The sequence below is a fragment of the Rhipicephalus sanguineus genome, chromosome 7, assembly GCF_013339695.2.
Source record: "Rhipicephalus sanguineus isolate Rsan-2018 chromosome 7, BIME_Rsan_1.4, whole genome shotgun sequence".
In the NCBI taxonomy this organism is placed as follows: Eukaryota; Metazoa; Arthropoda; class Arachnida; order Ixodida; family Ixodidae; genus Rhipicephalus; species Rhipicephalus sanguineus.
In genome coordinates this window covers 42882643-42895293 of record NC_051182.1, presented here as the reverse complement: position 1 = coordinate 42895293, position 12651 = coordinate 42882643, and the positions used below count along the sequence as shown (strand labels likewise).

General features: G+C 49.2%; 1 protein-coding gene across 1 annotated transcript; it reads left to right on the top strand.

The window, feature by feature from the left end:
• Positions 1–247: 247 nt before the first annotated feature.
• On the top strand, positions 248–8240 carry LOC119398650 (ice-structuring glycoprotein). The gene is made up of 2 exons (XM_037665482.1): positions 248–1175; positions 7090–8240. The coding sequence occupies exons 1-2, from the start codon at positions 248–250 to the stop codon at positions 8238–8240; spliced, it is 2079 nt and encodes a 692-aa protein (XP_037521410.1).
• The last annotated feature ends 4411 nt before the right edge of the window (positions 8241–12651 follow it).

Genomic DNA, 12651 nt, shown 5'->3' with positions numbered 1-12651 from the left:
TCTAGCCACTGTAAAGTGGATAAGAGAGGAAGAAAACATCGCCCGCCGTTCACGCCAGGCAGTCGAAGCAGTCGCAAACGTCTTTTTGGAGCCACTGGCCACTTCTGTGTGCGGGGGGGAACCGTTTGGACCGCCGAAGTGAGAGGTTGTCTGCTTCGTGCTCGGCGATCTCTACGCGATCTCTACGCTTCCCTCAGCGGCCGCCCGGCCGCTTGGCCTCACGTTTCCTGAGTGGACGAGCGGGACCATGCCCCGGAAGGCCACTGGCAAGCACATGAAGAAGACCGGCAAGGACGAGAGATCCCTCCAACATCAGGAGGAGATTTCCGAGCGCCAGAACGTTCCTGCCATCGAGGACCGGCCTCTGGAGAAGGCCAAGGAAGCGCTACCACGCTCCCAGGCCACTTCGAAGCCTCCCCCTACCACTGCGGCACCCCCTAAGCCTGCCAGCAACACCTCGGCACCTGCTGCCCCTGCTGCAACCGCACCCGCCGCTCCTCGCAAAGCCGCGAAGCCTCACCTGCGCTCGAGCTCGGGCACTCGAGTGAGTCTCGCGACATTCGAGCGTGACAGCGATCCATGGGCACGAGAAACTGTGGCCCTACTGAAGAAACAGGAAGACGAGGAGTACCAGAACTTCGAGGCCTGGCTAGCTCGTAAGCGTGCCACACAGCGTGCTGCAATCCACGCGGCACATGCAAGCACGAGCTCGGCACAAACACCGACTGCGAGCCCCAACCATTTGGAGCAGCAGGCGGTGACAGCCATTGGAGATTGGCTGCTTAACAAAGCCAAGGAGGCAGCACCAGTTCCCGCTGCCCTTCCCGAACCAGCAACCATCATGCCAGTCAACACAGACGACACCTCGTCTATTTCACATGCCGAGACGTCAGTTGACGAGGCCATGGACACCACGGCGACCTCGCGTAAGCGGGGACGCGAGGAAGACGCAGCGGAGGGCCCGCGGAAGCAAGCGAACCCTCACGCAACAGCGGCAATCACAACAACAGCTGCTGCAGCACCTGCTCCCTCCCCCCCCATGCTGGACGACGCGGCGAGCTCGACAGCAACTCCCGCAGTCCTCCTCGCGCAGGCGGCCTCCGCCGACAATGTGGCAGCGCCCCCTGCGGCTCCCGCAGGAACGAGGAAGTTAAACCACGGCCACCTGGATCGGGGCGCGCGGCGGTGTTGCTCCGGCCGTCCCATTCGGACGGAGGAGGCGTAATTGCAGGAAGGGGCGTGACCGCTCCTTTCGCCGCACCGCGGCGCGCGCCTACTACCCCTCCATTAAAAAAGTTAAAAGAAGGGAGAAGGCGCGTGTTGCAATTAGTTACATTAACATGCAGGGTGGCAGAAAAAAGGAAAAATGGTTAGAGATTGAGGGACAGTTAAACAAGGAACAGATAGGTGTTTATGCGGTTACAGAAACACACCTTAGAGACTTGGAAGAGCCACCACATATTGACAATTATATTTGGGAAGGATGTAACAGGATCACATCAGAAAGGAGAGGTGGGGGTGTTGGAATGCTAATTCATAGCAGAACAAAATGGGATAGAGTGAAGCAGACGTGTTCAGAGCACCTTTGGGTTTCGGGCACAGTAGGTGGAAAGAAAACGTGGCTAGGTGTAGCATACTTGTGGACGGGGAATAACTGCAGAGAAAAGAATCTGGAGATAGTGAAATGCATAAGCACCGATATTAAAGAATTTGGTCATGATGCCGAAATAATCCTTCTAGGGGACATGAACGCTCACATTCGTGACCTTGACGGATATTCAGACACCAATGGCAAGTTATTGGTAGATCTCTGCGAGCAACATAGTCTTGAGATAGTTAACGTGGGGCCGAAGTGTGAGGGGCAGATCACGTGGGAAGTCGGAAACAGGCAATCGAGCATTGATTATTGTCTCATGACAGAAGGAATATATGACAACTTAGAGAGATGAGAATAGACGAGGAAGGCATTAACAGCTTGGGTAGTGATCATAAACGCATAATATTAGAAATGGGATATAAAACTGAAAATAAGAACATAGAATCAAAATTTGGCAGCTTGTATCTAAATGACAAACAAATAACGAATGTAGCCGCAAGAGTCGAAGAAAAAGTAGACGAACTGCCAGGCAAAGACTGGAAGTATAGTGAGCTGCTACATATAATCACAAAAGAAATGGAAAAGAGAAGAAAACTATTTGTTGGAAAGGAAAGAGAAAGCCAAAAAGTTGGTGGAACAAAGAAATCCGGGAGGCGATCGAGAAGCGACGTGAGGCATCGCGGGAGCACAGACAGGCAAAAAAGAGAAGCGGCCACAGGACGAAGTCAACCAAATATGGGAAATATATTTAGAGCAAAAATCCATCGTGCAGAAATTAGTCGAGGCAAAAATTAAAGGTGAAAGTGAACGCTGGATGACAGAGATTCGCGAAAGAAGAAGGCCGCGCCTAGGATATTTGGAGCCACCTAAAAGCGCTAGGTAGGAAGTCTGTCACAATGCAACAACGTTTGGTAGATGAAGGAGGAAATCAACTGGAAGGGCATAAAGCGCTAGGTTACATCCGAAAGATAACAGCCGATTCGTTTAAAAAGGTCACCCAGGGGATTCCCCCGGTAGGTAATAGTACGCAAAGGAGTGCAACTGACGAAGGTGTAGTACTAGAGAATTTAAATTGGAAGAAGGCCGAAGGAAAAATTCCTAAGCGCACTACTCCGGGCTTAGATGGGGTTCCCGTCAGCCTCATTAACGAACTCGGACATAACACTAAAGAAGCACTGCTGAAAGCCGTAGAAAAGTGCTTACAGGAGCGGGAAATACCAGACAGTTGGCGAAAAAGTAGAATGAACTTAATCTATAAAGGCAGGGGAGAAAAGGATAACATTCGCTCGTATAGACCGCTAACCATTACATCGGTGCTATACAGGTTGGCGATGCAGGCAGTAAAATTAAAAATAGAAGCGTGGGTAGAACAAAATGATATTTTGGGAGAACTTCAGAATGGATTCGAATCGACAGGCGGTTAGACGATAATCTGTTTGTTCTTACCCAGTGTATAGAAATATCGAAAATAGAAAAGAGGCCCTTATACATAGCTTATCTAGATATCACCGGAGCGTATGACAACGTTAATCAGGAAATTTTGTGGGATATATTGAAAGAAGTGGGCATGGGGGACGACTGTATACAGCTTTTGAGGGAAATGTACCGAGAAAATACAGTTTGTATAGAATGGGAAGGAATAAGTAGCAAGGACAGCGTTGAAATTAGCAAGGGGCTGAGACAGGGATGTCCTTTGTCCCCGCTGTTATTCATGCTGTACATGGTGAGGATGGAAAAAGCGCTAGAAGGTAGCAACATTGGATTTAATTTGTCACACAAACAGGTCGGCACGATGGTTGAGCAGAAGCTTCCAGGTCTATTTTATGCTGATGATATTGTCTTATTTGCGGACAGTCAAGATGATATACAGCGACTGGCAGATATATGCGGAAGGGAATGTGAGGCTCTAGGACTAGGATTTAGTGCAACCAAATGTGGATTGATGGTATTCAATGATCACGAAGACCATGCGGTCTTCATACAGGGCCAAAAAATACCGAGGGTAAGCGAGTACAAGTACCTCGGAGTATGGGTAAATGAGGGGGATAGATATATGGAGGTACAAGAGAAAGCAGTGGTAGCAAAGGGAAAGAGGAATGCTGCAATTATGAAGCACAGAGCTTTATGGGGATACAATAGGTACGAGGTGCTTCGAGGGCTGTGGAAGGGTGTGATGGTCCCGGGGCTTACATTTGGGAACTCAGTGGTTTGCATGAAGTCAGAGGTACAATCAGGATTGGATGTAAATCAAAGGACGGTGGGCCGCCTCGCGTTGGGCGCTCACGGGAAGACGACAATTGAGGCTGTAAAGGGTGATATGGGATGGACAGGCTTTGAAGTGAGGGAAGCTCAGAGCAAAATGAGATTCGAAGAGAGGCTGAGGAAAATGAAGAAGAGTAGATGGGCAGACAAGGTTTTCAGGTATTTGTATAGAAAAAGCGTTGACACGCAGTGGAGAAAGAGAACTAGGAGGCTCACCAGTAAATATACGGCTAGCAGGGCGGGCGATATGGCAACAGGGAGCATTAAGCGGAAGGTCAGGGAGGCGGAGAGGACTTATTGGATGACAGCGATGGGAAAGAAGCCGGCTCTGAGTAACTACCGAAAGGGAAAAAACGAAATAAGGAGGGAAAGGTTTTATGATAATCAAGGGGAAGCGCTTTACTGTTTGAAGCAAGGTCGGGCTGCCTAGAACGCGAAGCTATAAAGCGAGATTCAGTAACGAAGACGAACACTGTACATGCTGCGGGGGGAACTAAGGAAACGATGGAACATGTACTGATTGAATGTGGCGATATTCACCCAGGTATACGTGTGGGCACGAGTCTACAGGAAGCCTTGGGTTTTAGGGACAACAATGGAAAGCTGAACACGTCCGCGATAGAAATAAGTAAGAGACGGTTAGAGTATTGGTGGCAGAAGAGTAGAGATAAAGTACAAAAATAAATAATGGGGGGGGGGGGGGGGGAATAAGGTCATTCTGCCTTAAGAGGCAGAGAGATAGACCGTGAATTTATAAATATTTTTGGTATAATAAGATAGATTTAATCAATGTAGACAAGGTATTAGGCCAGCATGAAACAAGGAAGTTTTCCTTTTTCTTCGAGCATGGTGGCAGACATGTCACCGCCCCGTTATAAAGGGGGACGCTCATAGCATCCATCCATCCATCCATTCCTTTGCGCTCTATGCGGGAAGGTTTGCGCCGCCTTGAAGATATCGCTGTAGAGTAACCGTGAGTTAGCATAACACTTCCCCCACCCTCACAAAAGCACATAAAAGGATGAATGGCGGCTATCGCTATATTCTTTATTTTTTTGTGTGTGTGCGCCAATCCTTGTCGTGATGATGGTGACCGAAGCGAAAACACCTGCGAGTCACGTTTCAAGAAATTGCTTTGGTGTACATGCGAAGGAAATTGTTTTTGGTATACATGCGAAGGAAAGCACGAGATTTATTTAAAAAAAACCTTTTTTTCTGAGTGCTTCCAACCTTCGGATCGTTTCCCCTATTCTGGAAGCACTCAGAAAAAAAGGTTTTTTTTTAAATAAATCTCGTGCTTTCCTTCGCATGTATACCAAAACAATTTCCTTCGCATGTACACCAAAGCAATTTTCTTGAAACGTTTCCCTTGGATGCTGCGGCCTTGAGTGCGCGAGCTTTACCTGCTGGAAGGAATGCCACTTTGGCGTCGAGGCAACGTAATCTTTCTTGGTGTTGACTTACAGTAAGGCACGCAGCAGTACGGCACGTTTCTGAAAAACACGGTAAATGAGGCAAGCGAGCGAAAAACTCGCAGCTACAGCTAACAGGCGTAACCTCGTGGTACGCAGACTAAAAACAAATTACTTGCCTGAAGTCAATGTGGTATGACAATGTGAAACATCTAAAGAGAGAAAACGGATATTCACGTCTTTTTTTATTGTGAAAAAGTCGCAGCTACAGCTAACAGGCGTAACCTCGTGGAACGCAGACTAAAAAACAAATTACTTGCCTGAAGTCAATGTGGTATGACAATGTGAAACATCTAAAGAGAGAAAACTTATATTCACGTCTTTCTTTTATTGTGTGTTACGTATTAACACGTTAATTAGTGCAGACCGTTAGAGGCGTTTATTTCCGTCTTACATGTGCACTCTGCCCGTAATTAATTCAGATAGAGTTAAACGCCTCTATAAACTGCCCGTTTACATTAAATACGACACGCACCAACACACCAGAAAAACAATTGATGCGTTTTGTTAGAACACGCACAAAAAATAAGAAAAAAAAAGCAGAGCAATACTAGCGAGAAACGTCCGCAACCGACCTACGGCCGTCGGTAAATCGACGCTTATGTAACGTCGGGCCTTGGTCAACCCGCGAGCGGCATGCACTCGGCATCGTCGGCCACGGTGGACGGGCCTACATCGGGTGCCGACGCAGGCCCACATGAGGCCAATGTCAATCCCCAAGACCGGCCCTACAGTGGTTGCCAAGGTTGAGCCAACGACAGTGCAGTTGGCCAGCGACGTCAGGCCGACATTTTGCCAAGGATAAATGTTGCTTGGGAAACGGGCTCTTTCATTCTGTCGCGTTAAAACGACAATTCGATACCAAAACGAGAGAAAGTGGCCATTGCGCGACCGACCCTTAGCTAATTCGCAGGCGACAAGCGTCACTCATCGCTTTCGCGTTCAAATTCGCCTACATGCGGCCTGCGCTTAAATAAGAACGTCGCATTCACATCACTGTCGTGTCGTGGGAACTTCAGAATGCAAAGAGACGTGCCCATATCAAAATGTTGCCTATCATCGGCAAGGGAGAAAACGACTACAGCATTATCATTACCGCAATTGTTTTCTAGCAACGTGATGCTCTTAAGACAGCGCTCGACCGCAGAAGATAGCTATGCAGTGCCGACGACGATAAAATGTATTTCCTTTAGAAAGAATCATGGCGCGCGCCGGTCCAGGCGGCCGTGGGAGAAACGAATGCCAAAACAAAGAATGAGAAGCATGGAAAATCACGTACTCGGCACAATATATGTGTCATGGCACTTATGTAGCGGCCGTGGTCATGGCACATGAACGCGCCGCGCCACACGAAGTCTCTTAAGCACGCTGCTTGGCTCTATCTCGATTGTAACATGCTACAGAGAACAATACTCACTGTGTAAAGCCCGATTAACATTACATAACAGCGTACCTTGATTCCAGTCACCACGTGCACGATGTCCAGTGTGCATTTTTCCGAACACATCTGCGGCTGTCTACGGCGCGGTCAGCGCGGCATCATTCGCAAGGGGGTAGGAGGAGAGCGCCGCGTCGCGGCGCGCGTCTGAACTACCTCAATTACAACTTTTCAAAGGGGCGCGCGCCGAATGGGACGGCCGGAGCAACACCGCCGCGCGCCCCGATCCAGGCGGCCGTGGTTAAACAAGCGGAAGGCACGCCCCAAGCGACGGCGGCGGCCGCGCGAGCTCGTGTATTCCGCTGCTGAGCCCCGGACAGCTCCGAGGCAACTCAACACCATGGTCGCCGTGCCGCGCCCGTGCCCAAGCCCCCCGCCAGCCGTGGACGACTTCGTCACCGTCGTCTCCAAGGCAGCGCAGCGGAGAGCAAGGGCACTCGAGGTCGTAGCTGTCGCGACCGATCCTGCTGTTGTAGGGACGGTCTTGTACCGTCCCTCGGTCCCTGGTGGTTCGTTCATCAGATCGCCGCGCCTGACACTCGCGTCGGCGCTCGCCAAGCGGCCCGGTGTGTTGGCGGTGCGTGTCAACCACAGTCGAAACATCGTGGCCGCGGACGCGTCGACACCGGCGTGTTTGTCAGAGCTCCTTACCATCAGGGAGCTCGGCGGCGTTCCCGTCACTGCCAGGGAGCCTACGGATCGTCGCGCCAGCACCGGCTACGTGTACGGCGTGGACGGCGACATTACGGACGCCGAGCTGCTCGCGGGCATCACCTCGGCTGTTCCCGTGCTGTCGGCGACGAGGGAGGGATCGACGGTGAAGTTACGCTTCGCCGAGCCGCTCCCACCGGAACTGGTCGTGCTTCATGGACTGCGGTTACGCGTGCGGCACGTTCGCCCGCGACCAAGCCAGTGCCAGAAGTGCGGCCGCTTCAGACACGTCGCCGAGGCATGCACGCGCATCGGAGACTGCCTTCGCTGCGGCCGCCGCCACCCGGAGGCCGACAGCTGCAAGCCCCGCTGCATCAACTGCGGTGGAGCCCATGCAGCTACCAATCCCACCTGTCCCCGCTGGCAGGAGGAGAGACGAGTGGCCACGCTGCTGGCTACTTCATCTACGCCACTCTCGAGACGGGCGGTAACGGCGGCAGTACGCGAGGAGACCCGTGAGGTGCGCTCTTACGCTGCTGCCGTCAAAACCTCCCTGCTCGAGAATACCACCACGGACCGCGGCCTGCAGCGCCCTACTCCTGCGCCGCGCCGTTCCCGCCTGCCAGCAGCGACCTCCGCCACGGTGGCCGAGCCTGCTGACCCACCTACCACGCCCGCAGAGGATCCCAGGGACGCCCTCATCGCGTCCCTACTGGCCACTCTGCAGGCAGTGGCACGAGATCTCCCCGAGGAGCACCCACTGCGAGCCACCTGCCTTCAGGCGATAGGCGCGCGGCCCGATGCTTCCAGGGGCGAGTAGAGACGCCCCCCCCCCCCCGGGAGGCCCCCTGAGGACCCCCCGACCACCTCGGCTGCGGCAAACACCTGCTACAGCCTCGGCAACGACGCTATACCTACCGCGCCTGCTGCGCACTGATCACTTCGACTTTCTTCTACTTCTACTCTTTTCTCCCACTTCCCCCTACCCCCTAAGGCACTGCGCCGTGCTCCCTATAGGGCTGCAGAAATTAGGTGCCTTTTTCCCTTCCTCTAATCACACATTCATTCTGTGTGCGTGCACAGGATTGCGGCAGCAAAATGAAAAGACACTCTGCAACAACGAAGCAAAGGAGTCTTGCGTCTTTTTTCAAGAAAGTTCGAACCGATGAAGCGGACGGAGTATCCCTTAAGTGGTTGTGGCTCCGTATCGGCTGGCCACCTAAACTTAGCCATTCGTCTAGTTGTGACGCGAAATTAACGTCTGTAACGTAGGCATCGCTACTTGAATCTCGAGTAAGCTCAACCTGCCCGAGATCGGCTTCAAGCACTAGCCTCCCGGAAACACCAGCGCTGCAACACCGCCGACATCGCAGTTGTGCCAGAACTCTCTCTGACTTCTCGCATCCGATCGTCGTGGACTCAACGCTGCCGGTCATCACAGGTATCCCTTCACCTGTTTATACCTTCAGACTTTCTCATCTGTAGTTTTATTGTTGGTTAGTTTTGTGTAGTTTGTAATACTTCTCTCTTGTAAGCTGATTTATTGATTTCATATGTATTTTGTTAGTTGGTATTAAGTGTTGTACTAGATTCCTCTGCAATATTCCTAGATTCCTCTGCAGTGCTGCAATATCACTAGAGTTTTGTTTTTCCCCACACACGTCTCTGATCTCTTCACTGTCTCTGCTTACGTACGGAACGACCTAACCTGCTGCCATTCCCGTCGCCGACTTCGCGCTGGCGACGCTAGAGTGGCAGCTTGTAACACATACATACCGTTTTTGTACCGCGGTTACATTGTGTTACTTCATCAGGAGCCGTTGGTCGCGGTGTCCCCGGCTTTGGTGGTGCTATTGTCCAAACTTATTTCTTTCTTTAACCAGAATTTGAGGTTGACATACCAATTTCTTTATTTGGGTACAAATAATTGAAAAGTACCATCGAATTATTACAAGTAAGCGATGTACTTGTTTTATTCACGAAAATAAGCCAGTATAAATCTTAAAAAATGGCAGCCGTTCTACACGCAAACCCCCCCCCCGAAAAAATTCCTGGGTACGGCCCTGGTGAGGTCTACAATATGATTTCTTTTTATTTGCTCTCCGCACCTTCGATAACATTTTTTCACTCTTGATACATCATTGTCAAACGCGGCATGCGCTTCTGCGTCATATCTATGTTTCATGCGAAGAAATAATGATGCCTACATTGTTGTGGTGAATACCTAGTTCTTAGGCCGAAAGTTATATGTATAAAAAAAAGTGACGATAGCTTTGTAGTCGGAATATTCATGCCTCGCCAGGTGCTTGGAGAATGTGTTGGATGGTGCCCAAAGCGATGTCAATACAATTCACGGTTGCCAGGTTTGGCTACCTTGCGCCAATTTGGCAAATTTTTTAGGCCAGTGGCGGCAGAAAAGTCGCCTTGGCTACTTGGCTTCTTTTTGGCTATTGTCTCGTCCCTTCGATTTGAGGAAGATTATCAATATCTGGTGACGTCGGAGCCGCCGGTGTTCGGGTATAGGGTGCCGAAACGTGGCAGTCAAAGCGTGCTTCCAACTCCGAAAATTGAACATGGCGCGTTATGACGCTGCCACTGAACTTTAATGAAAAAGATGGCGCAGCACCCTAACCAGGCATAAGGGTCAATTGTTTGGCGATCATAACATAAATGTAAAAAAAACTGTACTTTTATGACTTGCCAGTTGAGCAGGCCTGGCGCGCGCTCCTTAGAGAGAAAATGGAGCGTTATTCAAACACTGTGACAATAAACTCGGAGTCAGGAGCCTCGTGCCTCGCCAGGTGTTTGGAGAACGCGTGCGTCTCTTAGTGTCCAAAGCGATACTCAATCCGGCTAACGTGTTTCTAGTGTAATGTGAGCGTGTTTAATTTGTTGCAGTTATGTTACTTCTGTCATAAATGAGCTATCTTTGTTAGTTCGAAGTTATTTATCGTCCAACAAGCATATTGACATACATGTTTGAGGCATAGGGGAACAAAAATCGCGAGGAAGTCGCTCGACAAAGCGCCCATATCCCATGCGCACATGCCATTGCGGTGCAGAACACAGAGAGCACATTGATCAACAACTAATTACAGAGTCGTTAGGACAAGCAGTGAAAAGCTGTACACTGCGGCAACAAGGTTACAGTACAAGGGTATGAGGCATATATTATGTTAGTGCATTTTTGGCTGTTAACAAAAAGCTACTCTTTCAATTAATATAACACCTAACCAGAAAAAAATAAACCTCGTATGTTTGCAGTAAAAGAGGAAGGGATGGTTATATTTTATTGCATAATTTTAAACTTACTTTACTCTATAGTGTAACGCATAACTAAGTGTTTGAGATCCATAATTTGTGCGCGGGTGTGGAACGCGCCAGTGTTCACGGCGTCTTGTAGGTAGTTTGCCGGATTTTCATGTAAGTTTGCGATGTGCCTAAGCAACACGTTTTTTGTTTTGCTTGTAATTTATTAGAATTAGGAATACGGAATTGATATATTTTTTTCATTTCTCACGAAATGCTACACTGAGTAAAATAAGCTAGCATATGATGTAAAATGTACATTAACTATAGCTCTCATCGTAACTTTTGCAGTGTTCGAATTTTATTTTTGCAAGTAATGGCAATGCTTCCCCACACTAAATGGCAGTAGTTAATGTGCATGTGAAGATAGCCGTGTATATTAACACCCTTACTTTGTCGGTAATATGTGTTGGAATTTTATTAATAGCCACACAAGGCCTACTCAAGACGCTATTCAACGTGCTTTCTGCGAACAAGGGAGAGGCGCTAGCGAAAATATGCAAGCCGTCTGTCTACACTCTAAGCCGCAAAGGTGCGAAATGGGAGTAAGTGCTGCATTTCGTCCCCGCAACCGGTAGTTCGTCCCCGCAAGGATTAACTGCAAGACGAGGGTGCCGTGTGCAAAGTGAGGGAGGAACTGTTAGACCACAGGGAGCAACGTTTACTCCCATGGAACTTTCCGGCGCAGTTATGGTCCCTTGAATACTGGCTAGTCTACCGTCCGCATGGCGCACCGTATGGAGAGGGGTTGACGCTTCCTAAATGACCCCGCAGGGGGCGCTGCGCGCTTTCGGAATGTCGCGTGAATGCGAAACACACCTTAGAGACTTGGAAGAGCCACCACATATTGAAAATTATGTTTGGGAAGGATGTAACAGGATCACATCAGAAAGGAGAGGTGGGGGGGTTGGAATGCTAATTCATAGCAGAACAAAATGGGAGAGAGTGAAACAAACGTGTTCAGAGCACATGTGGGTTTCGGGCACAGTAGGTGGAAAGAAAACGTGGCTTGCCACGTGTAGCTTACTTGTGGACAGGCAATAACTGCAGAGAAAAGAATCTGAACATAGTGAAATGCATAAGCACCGATATTAAAGAATTTGGTCATGATGCCGAGATAATCCTTCTAGGGGACATGAACGCTCACATTCATGACCTTGACGGATATTCAGACACCAATGGCAAGTTATTGCTAGATCTCTGCGAACAACATAGTCTTGAGATAGTTAACGTGGGGCCTAAGTGTGAGGGGCAGATCACGTGGGAAGTCAGAAACAGGCAATCGAGCATTGATTACTGTCTCATGACAGAAGGAATATATGACAAACTTAGAGAGATGAGAATAGACGAAGAAGGCATTAACAGCTTGGGTAGTGATCATAAACGCATAATATTACAAATGGGATATAAAACTGAAAATAAGAACATAGAATCAAAGTTTGGCAGCTCGTATCTAAATGACAAACAAATAACAAATATAGCCGCAAGAGTCGAGGAAAAAGTAGACGAACTACCAGGCAAAGACTGGAAGTATAGTGAGCTGCTACATGTAATCACGAAAGAAATGGAAATAGAGAAGAAAACTATTTGTTGGAAAGGAAAGAAAAAGCCAAAAAGTTGGTGGAACAAAGAAATCCGGGAAGCGATCGAGATGCGACGTCAGGCATCACGGGAGCACAGAAAGGCAAAAAAGGAGAAGCGGCCACAGGACGAAGTCAACCAAATATGGGGAATATATTTAGAGCAAAAATCCATTGTGCAGAAATTAGTCGAGGCAAAAATTAAAGGTGAAAGTGAACGCTGGATGACAGAGATTCGCGAAAAGAAGAAGGCCGCGCCTAGGATATTTTGGAGCCACCTAAAAGCGCTGGGTAGGAAGTCTGTCACAATGCAACAAACTATGGTAGATGAAGGAGGAAATA

Coding starts and splice junctions, on each gene's coding strand:
- LOC119398650 (XM_037665482.1), top strand. CDS start 248: ATGCCCCGGAAGGCCACTGGCAAGCACATGAAGAAGACCGGCAAGGAC. Junction 1,176..7,089: donor CCACGGCCACCTGGATCGGG/GCGCGCGGCGGT, acceptor AGCCCCGGACAG/CTCCGAGGCAACTCAACACC.